The 24556-nt window shown below is 38.7% G+C and overlaps 1 protein-coding gene across 4 annotated transcripts in view; it reads right to left on the bottom strand.

Annotated features, from left to right (window-relative positions):
* SPEN (spen family transcriptional repressor) overlaps positions 1 to 24556 on the bottom strand; it is a 97086-nt gene that overhangs the window by 50658 nt on the left and 21872 nt on the right. For 3 of the 4 annotated variants that reach the window (XM_075018031.1, XM_075018028.1, XM_075018029.1), the window contains exons 2-3: positions 23331 to 23651; positions 18796 to 19272 (exon numbers count right to left, since the gene is read on the bottom strand). In XM_075018031.1, the coding sequence (XP_074874132.1) occupies positions 18796 to 19272; positions 23331 to 23651 (798 nt within the window). Of the gene's footprint in view, positions 1 to 18795; positions 19273 to 22055; positions 22172 to 23330; positions 23652 to 24556 lie in introns of those variants that run through there. The other variant, XM_075018030.1, reaches the window with a different exon arrangement.

Below are 24556 nucleotides of genomic sequence, written 5' to 3'. Positions count from 1 at the left end.
AGAAAACTGAAATTAAATGTGAAGTAAAATTGGCATAAATCAAAGTGGGGTTGGAGTGGCTTCACAAAAGAGGAAAATCAAAGGGTCATAATGGACCACAAGCTAAAATGTGAGTCAAAAGTGTTACACAGTTGCACACACAAAAAAAAGCAAACATAATTCTGGGATGCATAAACAGGAGTATTGTAAGAAGGGATATAAAATCCCATTTAGTTTGTTAACTGGTTAAACACTAGGTTTGGCCAGTTAACCAATTAAACAGGTAGGGGGGGTGGCTGCTCCAGCCAGGCTGGAGTGCCCCCACTTGCAGCACACAGGGGGCTAGGACTGCTCCAGCCTGGCTGGAGCGTTCCTGCCTGCTGCACTCCAGCAGACCGGAAGCACTCCAGCATAATCAGAGCAGCCGTTGTCTGTGGCAGGGGGGCCACTCTGGCTGGACTGGAGCAGCCTCCTCAACTGCCCCCCCCTTTCCCAGATGATCATCCCTCCCAGGACCACCACAGAAAGGGCTGCTTTGGCCCAGCTGAAGCACCCCTGCCCACGGTGGCCCTGTAAGCCTCATCCATTTATGGCGAGGCTGACCGGTTAATTGATTATTCCTAATAAGAAGTACTTCTTCCACTCTATTCTGTGCTGATTAGGCATCAACTGGAGTACTGTGTCCAGTTCTGGGTGCCATTTTTCAGGAAAGATGTAGATAAACTGAAGAAGGTCCAGAGAAGAGCAACAAAAATGATTAAAGGTCCAGAAAACATGACCTTTGAGAGAAGACTGAAATAACTGGGTTTGTTTAGTTTGAAAAAGACACCTGAGAAAGGATGTAACAGCTTTCAAGCACCCAAAAGAGTGTTACAGCAAGGAGAAAAATTATTCTCCTTAGTCTCCGATAAGGCAAAAAGAAGGGGGCTTAAATTGCAACAAGAATGGTCTAGGTTGGACATTAGGAGAAACTTCCTAACTGTGAAGGTGGTTAAGCACTGGAATAAATTGCCTAGGGAGGTTGTGGAATCTCCCTTATTGTGTAGCATGCTCTTAATCTTCAAACACTGCTCAGCAATGATCTAGATAGAGCTTGGTTCTGTCATGAGTGCAGGGGACTGGATCTGATCACCTCTTGAGGACTTTTTCAGTCCTATCATAGAATACCTAAGTTGATTGGGAATAGGGTGCTTTGCTATTGGTGGGGTTGTTGGGGGCAGGGGGTAGGGCTAGGGGTAGTAATTAGTCTTCAACACCTTTCTAAGACTCAAATAACCTAAGAAACCACTACTCCAACCACAGCTTTTTCAAACAAACATGTATGTTACTTGGGTGAAACAACACTCAAAAATAAAACTCATGAAAGCAGGAAAAAGAACTCTCAACAATTGACCACAGCCACAGAACTCAATGCTAAAGAAACAACAAAATAACGCGGATGCTTGCCACCTTCAGAACGAAACAAACTCCACTTCTTGGCAGAGATTTCTCACAATTAAATTCAACACCCGTCCATATAAAAGGGCAAGGGGATGAAGGTGTGCAACCAACAATGCTACTCTTTCACTGCTAACTTCAGTGGGAACAGAATTAGACCAAGACGGTGCACTTGGGAAAGCCACCCTGTAAACGTAACTTTCAAGAGTCCAAAGTGCTACGATATTAGGACGGGGGGATAAACACATGATAAACAGATATGGACAGTTTCTTTCAGGAAAATAAAGTATATATGTAAATTTCTAATTTATATTACCTTTATTTTTACTCATATATGAAGTATTTTTATGTAACTTGTTTTTAAACTGATTAGAGTAACAGCTCCTATTTGTAAATACCCTCAGTGATAGATACACACCACTGCCAGACTAGAGAATTTACCGGAGCACAGGAAGTCAATACTAACAGTATTACCAGCATTTTCACTGCTTACTGGGATCTTAGAAGACATTTAGGAGTACATTACAGCTAAGTAACAGCACAGAACACCAAGAACAAAGACTGGGGCTGGAAACAAACTTTATAGGACCACAGGAAACTTGGCCGCACCCATGATAAGTGGTCTTCCAGCTAACTAAAATCATGTTGGATTACAGAAGCTTCCAGATGAGGGTGTTCCAGATTAGAGTTTCAACCTGTATTTTGTTGCAGCTTTAGAGTAATTTATTGTCTGTTGATTCACAGAGTAAGAGGAATTTGGGGAATTTACTCCTCCCCTTTGTTCAAGTCAGTTCCCTGGAGAGCTAATATTTCCTTAAAAAAAGTGTTCAAAAAACATTTTTGTTAAACTATATAAAATATGTCAAGCATGATATCTTTGTCCAGAAGCACTGCTGACTATATTTCAGTGAGAAAGTATTTTCATTCATACACTTAAAAATCTGAAGAGATCAAAAAGAACTTTATTTCTATATCATTTTAAAAATATCCTGTAGTCTCTTCAGAACAGAGGATGTGATTGAGCACTAAGATATTTAAGTCTTATGCTGGTGTAGCTTCATGTCAATGTACAACTACAATAATGCAGTGGTGAATCAGGCCTAAGGACTGCAGAATTAATATTAATATCTTCAAGACGCTGAAAACTAAACAAAATACCACTTGTTGAATATTTGCTATTGATTTTGAAAGCATGTATCCTTTCTGACATACACAAAACAATTGTTCTTCAGATAAGAGTTGCATTTAAAACCAATACACAGCTGATAAATGCCTCAAGTAAAATCTGGAACATGCCACAGGGCTTAAAACAGAAATTCCATATATAGAAGATCTCGCTTTGTGTAAGTTTAGCATTTCTAAAATGGTCTATCAAAACACTGAAATGGAAAATAAAAATGGGCACAGTAGCTTTCAAAAATCACAAGAAGAATAAATAATGAAATTAAGGGATATTTCTGGACACAGAAACCTAAGTTCTGATTCTTCATTGCCTTGCACCTGGTACTGTATAGGTATTTAAACTAATGCAAAGCAACGTAGTGATTGGTTAGCCTTTTATATTTGCTTTGCTCTTATGAGGCAGCCTCTACAAAATATACAGCCACTGAGAATCAAGGTCATAATGTTCAAGGTCATAATGTTCAGTTCTATGGCCTTAATCTACATACAGTATAAAGAGACAAACCAAGTGATGGTTAGCACATTACAGATTAATTTTTCAGTTTAAGCCTGCAAAGATCTGATGGAACTAGAAAGGAACACCTTTCCTGGAAACCATTTTTTTTTTTAAATCAGAAGTGCAGAGATATTTTTGAAAGGAGCAAGAATAAAGTGTATGTTTCAGATTAAATTTAAAGTTGATGGAAAGTATTTATGTAAGGCACACAAATAAAACATTCTTTGAAGGGTTTTATGGCTTCAGATAAAGCAGGTAAAATGGTGTCAAATTTCAGAACTAAAGTGGAAAAATTCCGGAAGTTTTGCCTCGCATTTAATTAAATTATGAAACGCTTTATTGGCAACAGCTAATGTCCAAAAACTTCCAGTCACTTGCCAAAAAGATGGATCCCCTTCCACACTGATGTTAAAATTTATTTCAGCAATATTCCAGTTGGGATTTACCAATGTAACCCTACACTTATCTTACCAACAGTATCAAGTATTTGGGGGGGGGGGGGAAGGAGGCACCTTACAGACTTTTCTGTAAATTAAGTGGTAAATTTTAAAACCACAGATTCAAGGCTCCCTTACTATAGCAAAAGAACAATCCTATTTTAACAACATGGGGTAGGGAGACAAGAGGAGGGCAAAGGGAAGCATGATTCAGAGCACACGCACAACAGAATTTAGAGGTGTGGCTTATGTATACACAGCTTCACTGATTCAGACTTTTTCTTCTCAATCTTCTAACCAAGTAGCAATGGTAGCCTGGAGTTAACAAAAGTTACTCAAGCCACGAATATGAAACTGAAATCATGAAGCAGCTATCCCGATACACTGCAACTTATAGGATGGAGGGAGATTTGTTCTTCAACTCCCGAGTAATTCCCAAATACATAACCCATCTGGCACAGGCCTCTGTACTGATTCGGCATTTATAGCTTATGTAAAACTCAGTAACAGACTTGAAAGTTTCCACACTTCGGCAAAAAAAATAAAATAAATAAAGCCTTCAAAAACAGACTTCAGCATGAAACTGAATATGCAAATCTAACATTATCAATCATGTCTAAATATAGACTGGGACTGGCTAGCTCACTACAAAAGTTATTTTCCCTCTTGTGGTATTCACACTATTTCAACCATTGAAATTGGGCCACATCCACCCTCACTGAATTGACCTTGTTAGCACTGGTCCTCTGCATAATGCAACTAACCTATCATTGCTCATGTATACATACCTGCCAAACTGAATTTTCCATTTTATGCATATGACAAACTGGGTTACAGCCCACGAAAGCTTATGCCAAAATAAATGTGTTAGTCTTTAAAAGTTGCAGTGGGAACTTATCGCTTTTGATTAAACAGATTAACATGGCTCTCCCTCTGAAGTTTATGTTGAATAAACTTTAAAACATCTAGGAAATATTTTACAAGACATATACCGAAAAGAAATTTATTTCAGCGTTGGTTTTCATCTTACCTTCTTGATTTATACAAGTTACAGGGAATTTGAATGTGTAAAAAAACCCCAAGTGATTTGATGCTATCTTTAAATACTTCTAGTTAAATTACCACCTTCAGAATATATTCCAGGTGATTTCCCCCTCAAGGGAAAAAAAAACCTAACATGCTGTTATTTGCACATTTTTTAAAGTTTCTGAGGAAACAAGTGACACATTTCCTGACTATGGAGTGAAGACTTGAAGGAGAGCTCCGTAGAGCTGGAAAGCTTGTTTGTTTCACCAGCAGAAGCTGGTTCAGTAAAAGACTTTACTTCATACACTTTGTGTCTCAGATATGATGGGACAAATACAGCTACATTACCACCTCTACAAACTGCCATTGTTTGTTGAACTTAGCTATATGAGGAATAGTAAATCTGGTCTCCCCTATTCATGCTCCTGATTCCTTGCAGGACTAGAGAATCTTTCACAAAGAGAACTTTACTCCTAAATAACAGGAGCATTAATAATATGAATTAATAAGAAACCTAAACCTTCAAACTATGCGCCTACAAATCCATTCTCACTCAGATCTCAACCTCTTTTGATATCAAAACCATATTAATATTCCAGTCATCTCCAGAGTTGGACAGAAAAAGAACAGGTTAAAGCAAGACCTCGTATTTCCAACATTTAAAAAACATTGTTTAATAACAGTTTCACAGCCTCTTTTTAATTAAGGAAAAAAACCACAGTAAAGCTCCCTTTTTTTGTCTTCTCTGCAAGTTCCTTTAAATGCATTTGTCCCAATATCAGTGCTTAAATGTCATCCAGATTCCAACACATAACATATTTCCCTTCTAGTTGCCAAAAGAGTTTCCAATGGTCAAACACCCCTTCTTCAACGGGCACGTCCATCAATTTTCATGCAACTTCAGTTCAACTGATTGCAGATATGCAAAAGTCCTTGCCTGAGAAGGTTCTTGTGAGCTGGCAGAGTAAACTTTCTTTCATCTAGATTAGTTTATAAAGAACTTTCTCCAATGGATAAGCAGACAGATGCTCTTTGGGTCATATCTAGACTGATGCTCACTTTACTAAAGCTAATGATATCCTTTGCTTTCGTGGGAATATAGATTATTTGGCCTGCTCTGTGCACAAAAGAGTTTAGTACTGGGTCCCCATACAGCTGGAGTATTGAACAGAAGCGCCATTTCATTTGCTCACTTCCAGGGAAGAGTAACCAACCAATTCTGCTTCTCTCTCTCTTCTGTTTATGGGGTCAGTCTTATGTACTAGTCTATTTCCTTGTGAAACAGAAGTGATTTTTGTTCACCATCACACTCACATAGAACTGCAGGGTTGGAAGAGTCTTCGGGAGGTCATCAAGTCCAACTCCCTGCTAAAAATCAGGACCAATCCCAATTAAATCATCTCAGCCAGGGCTTTGTCAAGCCAGGATTTAAGGACATCTAGGACAGGAGATTCAACCAACTCCCTATAAAACCCATACCAGAGCTTCACCTCTCTCCTAGTGAAATAGTTTTTCCTAACATCCAACCTAGATCTCCTCCACTGCAACTTGAGACCATTGGTCTTTGTTCTGTCATCTGTCACCACTGAGAACAACCTCTCTCCATCTTCTTTGGAATCTCCCTTTAAGTAGTTGAAGGCTGCCATCAAATCCCCTCTCACTCTTCTCTTCTGTAGACTAAGTAAACCCAAATTCCTCAGCCTCTCCTCATAAGTCATGTGCTTCAGCTCCCTAATAGTTTTTGTTGCCCTCCACTGGACTCTCACCGGACCCTTTCTATAATTGCAGGGGAAGGGGAGGGAAGAAATGATGAATGGGACACAATACAATGTTACCTTTGTATTTTCTGTCATACTGGTATGCCTGATTTGTCTCTTCCTGACCCTTTTAAGTGCCAGATGATCTGACTGGAGTTCTAAAATCTTGTATTTTTTGATGTTAGAGAGAAATTGTTTTTGGGCTTCTTAGGTAGGTAGATGCCTATCTGAACTGATTCATGCTTGTTGCTTTTCGACAATAAATCCTCCATGTTGGGTGGTTTAAGACAATAAATCCGGAATCTTGGCAGGTGGTTATAATAGATAATCCTTAAGGTCCCATTTAGCCCTATGATTGATTCTATGTCCATAGTTATCTTAGCGCTCTCTACTTCCAGGAGACAGCCTTCAGATAAACTTGCAGAGGAAACAGCGTTTGTAGAATGACATTAGGACATGTATAACCACCATCTTTGTTGCTAATGTTGGAGATTATCTAAATTTGAAAAGGCAAGAAACATTTGAAGCAGTTTTACATGGAACTGAAGCCACGTCAACGAAGAAAACAAAACTTCCTAAAATGCCATATTAAATAATTACTGGCAGCTACTAAAATCACCCAAAGAGTTGATATAATTGTGATGGGTTGAATCACTGAGATGCCCTTGTGGCTGTTGGCCAGTGTGCTGATCATACTACTGAGCCCACCTATGTGCCCTATGGAGCACCCCATCACTCTGTCCTTGTGGACCAGAAGCTTTGGTTTCTGAAAATAAAGGGACAGAGTTGAGGTAACAACACCCCAGCCTATCAACATAAACGACAAATTAGTTTGGATCTGGGAGGGCTCATCTACAGGGACTTATCCACATCCAGGAGCATAGCCCCAAAGAGGTTCAAAACCCCAAATATATCCATCTTACTCTCTACAAAAGTTTTGCACTGAAAAGATTTGTTCTCTATCAAAGAGACATGCAAAGTGGCTGCTTTTCACAGATAACTAGTATCAAACTCATTGTAAATAAATAACAAAGTATAAAAAAGATTTAAGTGACTGCAAGGTATAAGATAGCTCAAAGTAAGTTACTAAGCAAAATTATATTAAAATATATTTATTTAATGTTTAATATACATCTCCAATACATTAACTTGTTACATGTAAACTCTTACCCTAAAGTAGTTCTAATACTCTCTTTCATAAGCTAGGCGACCTCCTAACTTGGGCCCAATCCTCCCTCCATTCAGTCTAAGATGTCACTAGCAGGCATCTCGGGTGGTAAGTGGGCTTCTCCTGGCATGTGGCAACTGCCCCTACTGTTTGGTTTCCTATCTTTATAATCCCTTTGCCTAAGGTGGGAAATTCTTGGTATTCAGTTCAAACTTTTCTCACCTTTGAGTGGAAAATTACAAGATCCAAAATGGGTTCCAGTATCAGGTGGATGGGCCACAAGTCCAACCACCACAATCCAGGCTTTCAGGAAAAACAAGATTATTCGCTGGTAATGTCTTGGGACTCAAGCCAATGATGTTTCTGTAATGGCCCTTATTAGCTCATCTAGATTCATAAAGAGTTTCACACTTCATATTTCTAATTTCACATGCAAGAATGATACACGCACAAAATGAGAATATACATATTTAGTAGATCATAACTTTAAAAATGATGTCACATGATGAATTTTGCCTAACACCTCTTCATTATGCATATCTGTAAGCCAATTTTCATAAATGGAGGGGGCCCTGACAATAATTACAAGCGGTCTCTCCTTAGAGGTAAAGGTTTTCTTCATTACTACATCAAAAGACTCTAAACGTGCTCTAATAATAGGCTACTATACTAATAAGGGGTCACGTTCAGCAATCTGCAAGTAGGAACTAACATAGCTAAATCAAAAACAACCAGCCCACTTATCTTCTCCAAACGGGATTAGACATCTCAACACCAGCCTTCCTTCTGCTAGGTGCACGTGGTCGCCCGGAGTAGGCTCCTCCGCCAATGCCATGGATGCGTTAAGCCCTGGCAGCTGACCTGGTGACAGGTTTTAAACCTGAGGATTGAGGGGGGAGTAGAGCCTTGTGATAGGGGGCACATTTGGAAGCTGAGGCAGGTAAAGGCTGTAGAAGGGGGGTGGGATTGGGGGCCGAGAGGAGCAGAGCCTGGGAACAGGGTTCTGCAAAATTCTTTAGGGTTTAAAAGGGTTCCATGGCCAAATAAATTTGGAAAAACACCAGTTTAAATATTTGGGCTCCACTGACATTGACCTTTTTTTCCCCAGAGGTACACTACAAAAATGTAGCACTTTATCTGGAAGAGGATTTTGTTTTTGTTTTTGTTTTTAAAGTTGAGATGTTACTTCTTTTGAACACACAGTTACTTTGGTTATCTTCTTGATACCTGAAATGTTAAACATCTGCCCTGTGGACAAGGCTGTGATTTTCTACTAATGTTTACACTGCAGTCTCCCTGAGGAATGGTTGCATCATTTAGTTATACAGAGCCTTCCTGAGTGGAGGCAGATGTGTGTGTGCAGTCTCCAGAGAACTGACCTCCTCTTCCAAATCTGTTTTCTTTTCCTCTCCCATGGTTGGGCTCTCTCTAAAATTGAATGTGCCATTTGTTCTGAAATGGCTGCCTACTCATATAAATTGGTCTGAAACATTTCTTCTTATGTTCTGAAGAGGAATATCTAGTGATTCACTAAAATGCTGTCCCACTAAATACTTTAATGAAATCACTAATACTTTTTATCATTTGAGAAGCTGCATTACAGGAACCAACTCATATGTCTTAGGGGGTAGCCTTGTCTTCTACAGTGTGGTGACTTCAACTGAGAGATTCCAATGAAACACTGAATACAAAGAATAAGCCCTGTAAGATGTTTTGGAGATGGTATTCAGCTTCTGTCTCATTACTGGTTGCCATCAGTGCAGGTCCAGGCCAGAATAGTTTAAGCATCACCTGTGGTTTGTAAGATGAGTGCTACAGACTTCACAACCACAACTCTACATTTCTGTTCCCTAGTTCTTCTCCCATGGAAGGTATCATAGTGCTTGATTAGGAATACCCAATATTGCATCGGAATCTTTTTTAGGGACACCACAGACTTCCATCTCTTTTAATTGCATCCTTTAAGGCAAGAAATACAGAATTAGAATTTCCCAGTTAATTGTAATAGCTAGTACTTTCTGGGAAGTTTTTCCTAGGCTTTTTTTTTTTTTTTTTTTTAATTCTTCCACATGAATATGAAGTGTTAACTATTGTGCTGCCAATTCTTTCAAAAACTTCACAGCCTACCTTGCACTTTCTCCTCCTCCAGATGGGATTATCACTCCTGAAAGAGGAGAAGGCAATAGATGTTCTTTTACTCAAATATTCTCTCTCTCTCTTTTTTTTTTTGTGCTACCTACATTTAGATTTCTTGTCCCTTGATTTTTAGAAAAAGAATCAGAAGAGCCAGATCAGATCCCAGAGAGCAAAGATCCTCTGTTTTAGTGCACAAAAGAAACTCTTCATGATTCAAGTGTAACCTAAGCTCTCTCTTTCTTGGCCTTATGTAGAACATTTCTGCAAGACTTGTTGAACAGAAACGTGAAGCCAGAACACTGCAGTAAAAATAACAAAACCCGCCCATATGCAACATGCCATGTCTAGAGTATACAATTTCAAGAGCTCAATGAATCATGAAGAGGAAATTTCCATTCCATGCCTTGGACTGGTGTCAGCAACTTTTGGCTCCACAGCTGCATGCGGCTCTTTAAGGAGTCACTTGCAGCTCTGGAGGCTGCCACCGCTGACTCCTCTTGTGGCTTCCTGCCCTGCTGCCACTGAAGTAATGGAATTAAATTGAATTGGTTTAATGACTGGCAGGGATCCAACTGTTAAATGAATTAAATTTACTTCCATTACTTCAGCGTGCCAGGTCAGGGAGCCACCCACGCTGCAGGTGGGGAAAGTGAGCAGGAGAGCTGTGGGAAGGGTGGCTAAGTCTGCCCTGATGAAGCCCCACAGCCCCGCTGAGAAGGAGGAATCAAAGGATAGGAAGAGACCGCAGGAAGTCATCAAGTCCAAACTCCTGCTCAAACCAGGACCAATCCCAACTAAATCATCACAGCCAGGCCCCTGTCAAATTAGGACTTAGAACCTCTAGGGATGGAGATCCCATCACCACTCTAAGTAACCTCTGGGTGAAATAGCTTTTCCCTAATATCCAACCTAGACCTCTTCCATTGCAACTTGAGACCATTGCTCCTTGTTCTGGCATCAATCACCACTAAAAAAAGCCTCTCTTCCTCTTCTCTGTAATCCCTCTTCAGGTAGTTGAATGCTTCTGTCAAATCCCGCCCCCTCCCCCCCCCCCATGCTCTTCTTTTCTGTAGACTAAATAAGCCTAATTACTCAGCCTCTCCTCGTAAGTCATGTGCCCAAGCCCCGTAATTATTTTGTTGCCCTCCATTGGGCTCTCTCCAATGTGTCCACATCTTCTTGGTAATGGGGGTTCCAGAATTGGACACAATATTCCAGATATGGCCTCACCAGTGTTGGATAAAGGGGAATAATCACTTCCCTAGATCTGCTGTCAATGCTCCTACTAATGCAGCTCATGTCCAGCTTCTCATCCTCTTAGGTCCTCCCCAGGTCCTTTTCTGAAGAACTGCTGCTTAGCCAGTTGGTCCCCAACCTGTAGCAGTGTTTGGGATTCTTATGTCCTAACACTATACACTTCTCCTTGTTAAACCTCATCAAATCTCTCTTGAGCTAATCATCCAATTTGTCCAGATTATTCTGGACCTTAACCCTGCCCTCCAATTTATCTACCTCTCCCCTAGCTAGCGCCATCTACAAACTTGCTAAAAACAAAACCGGTCTCAGGAGTGATCCTTGGGAAACTCTGCTCGTTACTGATCGCCAACCAGACATCGAGCCATTGATCACATCCTGCTGAGCCCAACAAGCTAACCAACTTTCTATCCACCTTACATTCTATTTACCCAATCCATACTTAACTTTCTGGCAAGAACACTGTGAGATACCACATCAAAACCTTTGCTAAAGTCCGGATATACCACATCATATACCACATGAAGAGACTGGGTATGTATATGAAACTTCTACAGTTAAATTGAGAAAGTGTTTTTATTGTTATCTTTACTGGTCAGTCAGAGCTCACACTTAGTGTAATTCACCAAACACAGTTCATAAAAATCTAGTTTTTAAACTACAGAAAACATCCACCCCTTTCTGACATCATAATTAATCCAGAGACTATAAACACACTAATATAAACTTAAAATTCAAAAATTACCACAATAAAAAAAGAAACTGACTATGAGTAAGAGTGATTTAGGCGTTATAGCAATACAGAAGAATTCTAACATGCATTAGATTATATTAAAATCATTTGTCTTCCTTTGCAACAGTGTGCCAGCAGCTTTCCACTACTCCTGAGCAAGAAATCCCAGGGGTTATCATGAAGCAATAGGTCGAAGTGCCTAGACTTGTCCCTTTTTTGTGGTTTCATACTGTGCTATGTTTATAACTTACATGTCTATACATTTGGGAAATTCTCTTGTAAAAAGCCTTATTTTGATCAAACGTGAGATACTTTAACACAGAGAATAACCAAGAGCCATTTCAAACATTAAAATATAATAATCCATTATAGTTGAAAGTCTGCAATAATGTAAAGATTTCAGTATTGTTACCAAAGTTAAAGTTATTACATTTACCTGCAACCATTAATATTTCACAGTACAATGGATACCTGCTTTGAACTGTACAGGCATTATAATCCTCATAAGATGCTAATATACCTAGGCATATAGAAGGATAAGTTTAATGCAAAATTTCATCTTGGATCTGAGCTTCCCAGCTTTTGAGTTAAAACAGACCTTCAAGATTTTAAACAAGGTTTTGTAAAATGTTAAAAAAAAGTTTTTTTTTGTTTTTGTTTTCTTTTTTTAAGTAAATTTTACATGACTTGCTTCCAAGACAAAAAATGCGTAAAGGAAATGTTCATCCCAAAGCACAATTTAACAGCAACATAAACCCTAACAAAAAGGGAACTGATTACAAAAATTATTCAGAAACTTCACTACAAAGACCCTAGCCATCAGCTATAATACGTCTGATGTTCAAATTACATATTCAACACACTAGTGTACATAAAATATATGGCAGCAGGAAAATTTTCCAGTGTCAAAGGGGTTTACAAGTTTAACTTTTTCATTTGAAAAGGAGGTGGAATGGGAGGCTTTTGAAGTAATTCCTGTTTATTTTTGATCAATAACAGAGAGAAAGCCATGCTAGTCTATATACCATCAAAACAAAAAAGTAGTAAAGAGTGTCCCCCCCACCCTTCTGCTCTCTGATTTGCTCATCTTGGTAACTTTTTTTCTGATTTGTCAACCTTGATTACTATTTTTGGTTCTCTATGCCTTAAACATTGAGTCTGTTCTGGTATGGCTATGATCTGAAGAAGTGCATCTGTCCCACAAAAGCTCACCTAATAAATTATTTTTGTTAGCCTTTAAGGTGCTACTTTACTGCTTTTTTGTTTTGACTGTTTATTTTTGTATCCCATGTTTATCACCACTGTATCTAAAACTGCCACTTTCCCAGTAATATATCCAGGTTAATTGGCTACCACTTCACACTTAGCAATTGTAAGCACATCCCTTCCCCCACAACGCTAACCACAAGCTCCTGCATGCCACGTGACTGGAACCCTGCTGGTGTCTCCCAGCCCTTCCCCCTCCTACTCCACAGAAGTTAGGCAGAAGGAGGAAGCACAGCTTACATACAGCCTCTGGGAGGTGGCATTCAGCCAAATTAAACTGGATGATTCCAGTTCAGACTGGTTCTGGGAGACACAAACAAGCAATTCCTTGCTTCCCCAATTTCCACTATTCAGATGCAGTGAACTCTCAGAATACAATGCTCTCTGCTTATATACTGCAGTATTTGTTCTCATTCTATTCCCTGAAAAATCATATTAAATCAAAACAGCTCGTTACAGTATACATTAAATGTGGTCAAGTATCGGAGGGGTAGCCGAGTTAGTCTGGGTCTGTAACAGCAACGAAGGGTCCTGTGTCACCTTATAAACTAACAGAAAAGTTTTGTGGGTTAAATGTGGGTCATTCCCAAAACATCCTCCACATGTGCTTTTTTTTTTTTTTAAACCTCCCCCCACCCCCAAGAAAATCAATTCTAGCAAAGCTTCACATGACCTCCCTATTTTAAATGCACATATTTTTGACAGGTTTAAACCCAGAGAAATAATTAAGTTTTTTTTTTAAATCACACATGAAGATGTGTCACAAAAATGGATAATGACATTAAACATCACTATCAGTGCTAAATGAAGGTTGCACTATATAAAAAAAAAAGTCAACAACCCACAGGATAATGAAGCCAAAACGATTGTTCACTCAACACTTGAATATCAACAATATACCAAAAAGGCTCCAAAACAGCTACTCCATTTTGCTCACTAATTCACAGTTTGGCTTAAAGGCAATATATTATTATGTCTCTGGAAACTGTGTTAGGCAACTGAAAATAAACAGACTTTGAAAAAAAGTAAAACCTTTATGTAAAAAAAACACAAAACACACACACACACACCCCACACCAAACAGCAGTCATGTAGCACTTTAAACACTAACAAAATTAAAACAAAACAAGAAAAAGCATTCCAGTAGCACTTCAAAAGAATTTATTTTGTTAGTCTTTAAAGTGCTACTGGAATGTTTTTTTTGTTTTCATAGTATATAGACTAGCATGGCTCTCTCTCTGTTACTAACAAAATTAAAGTGCTACACAACTGTTTTGTTACAATACAGACTAACAGTTACCCGTTACTACTATGTAAAATTTTTTTAATAGTACATCTAAAACAACAGGAAAACAAATGAGGAGTCCTGTGGCACCTTAAAAACTAACATTTATTTGGACATAAGCTTTCCTGGGCTGAAACCTACTTAGTCAGATTCATGTTTTGCTGACATAACTAATCGTGTACAGCACAGGCCTGGTCTCAGAATTAGTTCACCAGCTGGGAGGTCAGGTCAGATATTTATGGACATGTGTGAGAGCGAGAGAGAGAGAGAGAGAGACACACACACACACACACACACAAACTAGAGTCAGAACATTTTCAGATATTTTTAAAAGGAAGAGGATGCTCTTGATAAAAATACAGACAGCAAGATGAGATACCTCTTCCTTCCTTAAAACATGCATCTGCATTCAACTTAAAGAAACCTGATCTAAGCCCCGAGGTGACTTTTTTTTTTTTGAAAGAGGTTGATTCAACTATATTTAGATTAAATGTCGTACAGACATGGAAACATGAACACCACAAGAAAGAACAAAATGAAACTATCAGAGAGGCAGGTAACCAAGTTAGTCTGTATCATCAAAAACAACAAGTAGTCCTGTGGCACCTTACAGACTAAGAGATATTTTGGAGCATAAGCTTCCATGAAAGCTTATGCGCCAAAATATGTTAGTCTAAAGGGTGCCACAAGACCTCTTGTTGTTTTTGAAAATGAAAATAGTGCCCTCAGATTTATAGCAGCCATCCAACAGACCTGTATTTCTTATAGTTAAGATATGTGAATTGCAGAAAAACCACTAAGTTTTAGGCCAAGTCTACATCAGACTTTAAAGCTGATTGAAGATATGGCAAATGCCTAGCTAGAATCAACTTATCCACAAATAGACTTACCTGGCCGCCCTCACGGAGGGAGGTCGACGAAACTCAACCCTCACAATACTGAGAAGTACCGGGGGCCAATGGCCAAACCTGATAGTTTAATTTCGCACGTCCCTACTAGACACACAAAAATCAAACCCTGGAGGATCAACCCTGATGGGGCAGTCTTTTGCCTAGTGAAGACACAACCTAAGATAACATTTAAGTTGCATATGGTTTAGTCTGAACAGTGCAGATAAATTACTGTCTTTGCTAAATATACTCAAAAGCAATTTTTTAATAAACAAACAATTTCTCTGCTCCAGTCTCTCCCCAATACATCAGGCACATTTACTAAATTATTCTAAATAGCCATTACCCAATTTTAAATGTACATATGCACGCGCGCACACACCCACACACCCAGAGAAAAGTACCACCATTCAGGTGAAGTTCTTTCCATACGACTTTTCTATATGGAATTCTTTTACTCAATGATCACTCTGACCAGCCCAAAAGCATCCAAATATCTACATATGCAATTAACCTAAACCCCAAATGATTTTTCAACTGTCCCATGGACAGACATCTCCTAACCGAGGCACAAATTCTAAATTGCTTTTTAAGTCAATGATTCATCACTAGCTGGCACACGAACTACGCAGATGAGAAGGAGGAGGGGACAATGACGGGAAAGTTGGTATTATGTAATGAAACTAAATTCACTAATTTTTACTTTCACTTCAGCAGTATGCAAATAGAGACACCAATCAAACAAACCAATGCAGTCTGCAATAGATGCCATGCTCCCAAAAAATGTTTAACTTTTTTCTTCCACTTGCTTTTCCCAGGATTAAAATGCATAAATTCTTGTGGATATTGTGGAATATTCTGTGTTAAAGAATCATAAACACTAATGCCCAAATAAATCTGTTAGTCTTTAAGGTGCCAAAGAACTCAATTTTTGCTGAAACAAACTAATACAGAGATCCTCTGAAACTTGTTACTAATGCTTTTATCTTCTACACTTTGTTGCTTTAGAAAATGGAACTTCCCTGCAATTCAAGTAAAGTTTTTAAAGTGACTCCTAAGTAATCTTTAATTAATTACAACTTTGGAAAAACCTTATAAATGGTATAGCACTCAAATTCATTTTCAGACACCAAATAAAATTCCTTGATGTACATTTTGTTCAGTGCTACAAAAACAAAAACTACAAATGTTTTTTTGAGACTGAACATAACTACTTTGCATATTTGCCAAGTCTGGTGCTATATTATTTGGACAAGAGTTTGCATCTTACCATGAGAACCATAGCTAATTGTGCCACTAGCTAGTAAAGCAAAAAAGCAAAACAAAAAATACACTCTACCTTGAATTTAAACACTGAGCAAACATTCTTGTAAAGTCACTACAGTTCCTTCCTCTTCTTTTTTTTACGTGTGCTCAGTGATTTCTCTTACTTGTTTAGACTCTGCCATGACAGCTTTTTTTCTGATCTGAAGAAAAAGATCTAAAAAACGCTTCTACCAGGATTTGGGAAGATATTTAAACCCTGATTTCATCTGCCCAATTTAAAACACAGGCAGTGGCACCAACTTCAATACCATATGTTTCATTCTGTTGCAGAATGAGGCTTTAAAATTAATGGCAAAACACATGCAACTACAAGAACTGTGCCAAATCATTTAACTTTACATGACTGCTAAAGGTTGAACCTCCTTGGTCTATCACCCTCAGCACCTGACCAACCCTAACCAGGAAATTTGCCACATCAAGGAAGGCCAATGCTTGTCCCTCCACTCCTCCCATGATTGTGCTGCTCCTTCCCCTGGGGAGTCATGACTGCTGCTCCAGCCACTGCGGCACTGGACCCCACTGAGCTCTGCTGCTCCAGCCTATGGAGACTCCAGGGTTCTATTCTACTCTAGCCAAGCAACCAAGATTTCCCAGCCTGCCAGTCTTCCCCAAAGGGGGTGGGGAGCGTGGAGGTGCTCCAGCCCTGCAGCACCTATGGAGACACTGGCAATACTGGATCAGAGGTGTTGGCACCTAGAGAAGTCCAGATTAGAAAAATTCATCCTCTAGCCTCAGGAAAAAAAAAAAAAAAAGAGATACGGATGATATTTAGTTTATTAAAAAAAAGCCTCAGAGGGAAATTGGAATGAAAAATAAAATTCTGTCCAACAAAACTTGTTTAAATAGACTGAAGAAGGCGGGATCTACACTAGCCCCTACTGGGATTATAGCCTAGCCTTCATGCACAAATCTATTTTTTCAGTACAAACTACAAAACAATATTGCATTTGCCAATATATAATCTGTGGCACATGTGAAAAATCAAAAGAATGCTGAAAGTAAGCAATACTGCAAAAAGCAAGCAAAAAGAAAGACATGCGATTTTTCATTTTTCCCTTTAATTACACTAAAAACGTTTACAATATCGTGTACTCTGTTTACTCATATTGGTGGAAATTACAAATTCAATAAATGATCATACGCCACATATGTGCATTGGCTGATATTGGCATAGCATGTGCCATACTTTGTTACTAGTTGCTATGCTACTGTATAGATAGAAGATTAGGGAAGAGGCTACCCTAGGGGTCAACAACCTTTCCAAGGCAGAGCATGGAAATTTGACCTTTTGACTTCTACGTATGATCTGAGTGCTAGTGATACCTTTTACAGTCACTACGGATCCTAATTACAACATCCTCATTAATAAAGGTTCAGAGCTATACCATTTAGGTGATGGCTGGTAGCATTAGCTGGTCTTTTGTTAATCCAAAGGTGGAATGACTTTGACAAGCTCCTGCCTGCATGGGTGGAGGTGGGCTGGGGCTGAGCTCCCACCTCACATGCCAATGAAAATTGGCTCACATGCCACTCTTGGCACCTGTGCCAGGGATGTGCTAACCCAGAGGGTCAGCAAATGTTAGTCAATCTTACTTACCACTCATGAGATGTACAAATAAAATTGTTTCAATATTTTCCATTACTGTTATCGTAAAATGGTTATTTATTGTAAAACTTTGAAATATTTTCCCAAATGTTTGTAGCACAGCTGCGAGTTGTTCACAGAACACCAGTGTTCCATGGAACATAGTTTAAGAAATGCTGCTAGACAACATTCATTACAGGTTGAAGCTGTCTAATCTGGAACTCCCTCATCTGGCAACATCTGTGAACAGGCATGTTTTTAGTTAGCCAGACGACCGCTTATGAGCATGGCCAAGTTTCCTGCAGTCCCATAAAGTTTGTTTATGGCCATCAGTCCTGGTTTCAGTGTTATTCGATGCTGTTATTTACTCCTAAATTTCTTTTAAGAGCCTGGTAAGCAGTGACAGTGTTGGTAACGCTGCTAGACAATACTGACTAGCCATAATCTGTCAAATTCTCTCATCCAGCACCAGCCAGGTACTGAGGGCGCCAGACTAGAGAGATTCAACCTGTAGTATTTGAAGAATCTGTAACAACTACACTCCACTTTGGCCAAGTGAGTGAAGAAGCCTATTCTGCAATGCATTGTCCTTGTTTCACATCTGTTGACTTCCACCTTAAAGGACAAAATTCAGAACAATCTGCACGGGTCTCCTCAAATATTTTTGTAAATTAGTGGCCCCACATTTTGATAGCTGCGGTTTCTGTTCCTCATGCTTGTTTAATATGGATGCTGTCCAGAGAAAAGGATCATTATACTTTTGAGAATTTCTTCACATCAAGCTAATCAATGGTTTCATTTAACAATGTGTTCACAATAACCAAAAGTTTTAACCTACCTGTCACTGCTGGTACTACTGCTGCTGCTGATTGAATCACTACTTGATGATCTACTCCTGGAGCCACTGCCGCTAGGGGACCTTGTGGGTCTAGATGCTTGGCTAGCCAGCCTCTGGGGAGACTGAGTCCTAGACTGGGACGAATGTGGTGACCGACTCCTGCTGTGCTGGTAATTCCGTTCTGGCCTTCTGCCTCGTACCTCCCGTGTAATATCATCCCTGTAGATATCCCTGTGTACCACACTGGGCAATGTAAACTGTTCCCGGGCCCTAGGTTCATAACGGGGGTCATGAGCATCAAAACGGTTCGGACTTCGGCTCCGGGAAGCATAATAGAGCCCATGTTGTAATGTCCGCTCTCGAGGGTCTCTATAATAATCCTGATCGTAATGTCTTGTCCGATCAAATCCTCCCGTCCCCCGTTCATGGTGTCCATAGGCACTATGTTCATAAGCACGCTCCCTGTTATCTGAAGCCCTGCATTTATAAGGGGGGGGAAAATATTTAATCAATCAGAGAAGCATGTAAGCAAAACAAAAAGCAAGTCATGCAAACAAACAAACATTCACGTCATCACTGTGTTTCTGGAGCTGGTTCTCCTTAGTATAGCAATAACCTATTAAGCAAACACTGTCACTCTTTAAAAACTTGCACTTGACTCCAAAATTACATTCATATACACTAGAGCTGAACAATCATTTTGTTGTAATCAAATTGGGCTTTCATGTCCAGCATTGTTCATAGCCAAATATACCAATTTTTTTTTTCACATTTTCATATGGCGTTGGCATTTCAAATTTTTTTAAGTAGGCCTTATTTTCCGCCCCCATCTAGTTCTAAACATGTTAATAAATGTTAGTATTCATTTGTCATCTTATGATTTTGCTTCTGCAGAAATATTATAAATTTGCATATAGCCATGAAAGCCTCAATGTAAAGTATGACCCAGAAGCAAGAAGTTGCTTTCAAATCTACAGACCTATCTACAGTCCTACTTCATGATATTGTGGAAGTTGCAGATTCTGCAATATTGGGCTTCCACTGTAATTTTGTTTTAAATTCACTTATGTTGCAGTCCTTGTTTTTGCCTACACTTTGAGGTTTGCACCTGTTTGTATACTTCCCCCATCCCACCCCACTGGTACATTAAATGATCTTGGTGTGTTTTGGGAAGGACTGTAAACAGGGTAGGGTGAGCAGAGGCAGCCACTGAGGGTACAAAGTTTGAAGGGAAAAGTCAGAATAATTGTTTAAAAAACGAAGGGTTACAACGCTTCAGCGAGGATGGTATTGCCATCCTTACTTCTGCACAGCTGCTTGTGCTGCCTTCAGAACTGGGTGCTTGAACAGCAACCTCCATTCTCCAGCCACCCTGATTTGAAGCCAGTACAGCCACCAGCAGAAGCACAGATGAAAGGGTGTCAATATCATGCCTGCTGCAGGGCTCTGACCCCCTCCTTTTTTTCCCATCCTTCTCCCTCTTCCCCAGCCCCTGGAGGCTGCACTACTTGCCAAGCCCTGATTACAGTGTTGTAAATGCAACTAATTGTCTGGTTATCAAAAAATTCACATGCATAACATAGTATTTGAATCTTTATATAGTTCATGGACATTTTTCTTTAAAAAAAAAGTCTATCTTGGGCTTTTCCAAATTATTGCTATTAATAAAAGTCCATCATTACTTTCCCCACAATTTCCTTATCTTGTTCCCAAATCAACCAATTATTTTAATATTATATCATGATTCAGATAGAGTCTTAAGTTATATATTGCACAGAAACCCAGAAAATTAGGTCTTTAAAATATTTCCATCTCTATCCCAGGGAGTCTTGATATGATCAGACTAATACACCTAGAATTCTGGGTATGTTGTTCTTCATAAGCAAATCTTTTGATTACTAGTATAAGAAAAATTAAATTGGTAAATTTCAGGGATAACTATAAAAGAGGATGGAGGCCCCAAAAAGTTTTAAAACCCCACATGAAGAGATATAAGTTAGCTTTTCTAGCCTTATCTGATTGTTAATATTTTCAATTCATGATTGCAGGCACAGGATTTATATAACCTCCTTCCGTTACTGAAATACACTGGTTTAAAGTATTTGTGGCCCATTTTGTGTTTCAATATTGTATGCTACTGGAGGACAGTTCTATATTTTAAGAACAGTGTGTTATCTCAAATACGGGTCTAGCAAAATTGAAAGATGAAGCTAACAGAATATTTCAAATAGTTTAGTATTCCAATTTAGACAGGTACCAGGATGGTACATCTTCACCACATGTCTACAAAATGACAAATTAAGAATGATAAGAGAGCACATCAAAAGTTTGAAAAAAACTTATTTGCACAATTATAAATAGACCAGTGTCTATATTAATGTCAAACTTAATCATCTGTTTTATGAACATTTTAACCTCTCCCTTCTACCTTCTCAGAGTCTTCCTAAGGAACCAACTATCAGCACTTCAAACTCCCTGTATCTTAACAACACATCTTACTCCATAGTTCCTATTCTGCCACTTCACAGAATTCATCCTCAATTAAAAATTATGGAATATTTCACTTTTTTCAGACTAGTGGCTGGATCAGAATGTTCTTAGATAACTTGAAAAGTTACTGCAATAATTTGAAAAAAAAGATATCCCAGAGGGGCCCTGGAACCATAATCTTTACACTGTATTACCCTGTTTCCTACACTGCACTCCACCTTGACGTTTAAATACCTGTAGCTATCTGCCTAGACTGCATTTTTTCCTCCCAACTCTCTCTAAAAAAAGTTAACTACACTAGCAAAATATAAAATACAATTCCAGTGCCTTCTCTCCTACTTAAAATTATTTACATATTCTTCCACTTCATTAGCTGTTATTTGTATCCATGGCATTAGAAAACTATTTCAAAGCCTAACAAGTAAGTTTCTCTCTTTCTTTTTTCCCCGTTTTGAAGGAAAAGATCAGCAATTTTATCAATGATTGCATTTAGTATCCTATCAAATGCTAGCCAGTGAAAGATAATTTAATGTAACAGAGAAAGCAATACTGCTAAAAGGTTACTGTCATAGCTGGCATAAAAGAACAAAGTCCTCATTCATTAAAAGGACAGCGAAGACAGGCAAGAGCTAGGCAGAGCTGAACATCTAATGGCTACAGTGCTTTTCTGATTATCTATTAGTACAAAGAACTACTGGAGTTAGTGGAAAGAGAGGGTTTTGACTTGGGTTAGGAGAGGGGCTAATATACACAGGGCAGGGCATACCAACCTTTTCCAAGTGTGGAAACACGACCTATATTCCCAATTAAATCTAGGGAGAGAATTGAGAACATAACTTCCCCAATTTTGGCCCCTCTTACAGGGGTAATCCACCTTCTTAATGGATATGGGTGTCAAAATGATATTTTAGATGAACCAACAAGGAAAAAAAATCTGACAAGATAAAAAAAATCCACAGGAAGCAAGTAGTCCCAAACTGAAACCATAATTCTGAAAACCCCCAAACTTCTTTCTTGAGACAGTAGACATTTAGAAATGCATCCATTATTTTAATTTCCAGCCCTAAGTCTGAATCAAGCAGCTGGCAGAAGCAAACCCAATGTATGAGAGAATGCATGATGGCTGGCCAGCCAGTATCCTCTATCCATCTTTGTAACCATCCAGCCCATTCAATTTTGATTGACGTATCCACAAACTGATTTTTAGCACCATGTCCTTAAAACTAAAGTACCTTTAACTGTGCAGTAGCAAATGGCTTTTTAAGGCACTAGATAGTAATCCACTCCCCTTGGCTGTAAACCATCATATACATCTTGGCTGTATACCATCCCATAAATTCAAGGCAGTGGTCCTTATTCCCGTACTTTTAGAATTACTATAATTTCCAAGATTTAGAAACGTCCATCTCTTTTTTGACAATACCATCAGGAAGAATAATCCCAATAACCTGGAACTGATGCAGATCCAAAATGGAAACATCAAAAGTTGCCTTCTGTCTTCTTCCAATATATATTTCCATCCTAAAATGTTGTTTGTAGAATCCAAAATGCTTCATCACTGAAGACTACTAGAAATTTTTGCTGACAATCCAATTAATACATAAGCTGTATATAGTAAACTAGGCATCAATTTTTCAAATCATCTTATTTTCTAGTATTCCGAAGATACTCCATATAGAAATTGTGCTGCAGCAATGTAGCTCCATCTGGTAGTAGGGATACATCCGAATAAGGCCTTAATTTTATCCAAAAAAACTGAATCATTACTTCTACAATAACTCCAATATCGATGCTAGCCACAGGAAGTCTTCGATCTTAAGTTCGCCTTATTTCAAGAGTAGATATCCAACCAGCTGCAGAAAACATCCACTCTGGATCCACAAGGTACCAGCCAATGGGATAGGAATCACTTCCGTTTCCAACCCAAAATAGGAAACATAGATAATTCCCAAAATTTTGAATCCATCTGGGGGCCCTATATATGAGTTTGCGTTTCTCACCATATCAAATACAAAATACCTGCCTAGAGAAACCTTGGAACTTACCCATCAAGTCTCCGCTCATAACGTCCTTCCCGTGCATGAAGTGATGGTGGGGGGCCATAAGTGGGGCCCCCCCCACCTCCTCTGAACCCAGAAACCTCTCTACTACGAGATGCTATGGAAACTGTATCATCCAATCCCCGAGCAGCACTCGGAATGGTTCCTGGTTCATTATAATCCGTCCGTAGGTCTCTATCTCCCATTTTGTTGACAGAGTTGTGTGCCTTCTGTGCACTTTTGATGTCCACAAAATCCACAAAGGCTGCCACTCCACCTTCTGACCCCCTTTTGGGGAGAATTTTGACACTTTCAACACGTCCATATCTGCAAAAAGCAGAGGAAAACATATATATTAGTGCTAACACAAAAAGTGCAAAAAAAAAAAAAAAAAAGAAAACAAAAAGAGGCATTTACAGTTACAAAGGAACTCCTAATTTTTAAATTTAAAAATATGACAGTCTTAACATAGCCTTAAAAATGGTCAAAATAATTATAATAAAAAGTAGCACTAATACAACCTTGACATAACTAGCAAAATTGAAAGATCAATTAACAGAATATTTCAAATAGTTTAGTATTCTAATTTAGACAGGTACCAGTATGGTACGTCTTCAAGATATGTTTACAAAACAACAAATTAATGATAGAGAGCACATCAAAAGTTTGAAAAACTTTACTGCACAGATCTAAATTTAATTTATTCATTGCTAAAACAATGTTGTTAATTCAGATACTGATTTCTGATCTCAAATTTATTGTAATAACGTCATTTCATTTCTAAACAGTGACCCACAAATGCATTTCTGGATTATGCTACTGGATTTTAACTTGAAACAAGCCACTTTGAGTGTAACATGCTAGTTACCTTAAAGGAAGCTTTAAGAAAAACATGATGCAACATTGCTTAGTATATATTCTAATGTTAAGTAACTGCAACACAGCGTTAAGTTGTAACCATGGCTTATTAATAGTAGCAAGAATTTAATCAGTTATGGATATGAATTTAACTCTTTGCAAAAAGACACTAACATACTACAAGGACTGTATAATCGGATACAAACAAAAAATTTAACAGGAAAATGAAGAGCATCTAGCATTTAGTATACTTTTAAAAAACAGACACACATAGGCTATGGTTACACCAGCATCTTTTGTCAGCAAAACCCCAGTTTTTTCAACAAAATTTGTGGAGCGCCAGCACACAAAATGAATTTTGTCGACAGCATCTG

This window comes from Carettochelys insculpta, chromosome 23 (assembly GCF_033958435.1).
Source record: "Carettochelys insculpta isolate YL-2023 chromosome 23, ASM3395843v1, whole genome shotgun sequence".
NCBI lineage: Eukaryota > Metazoa > Chordata > Testudines > Carettochelyidae > Carettochelys > Carettochelys insculpta.
The sequence above is the reverse complement of the archived record's forward strand: the minus strand, read 5'-3'. Positions and strand labels throughout refer to the sequence as shown.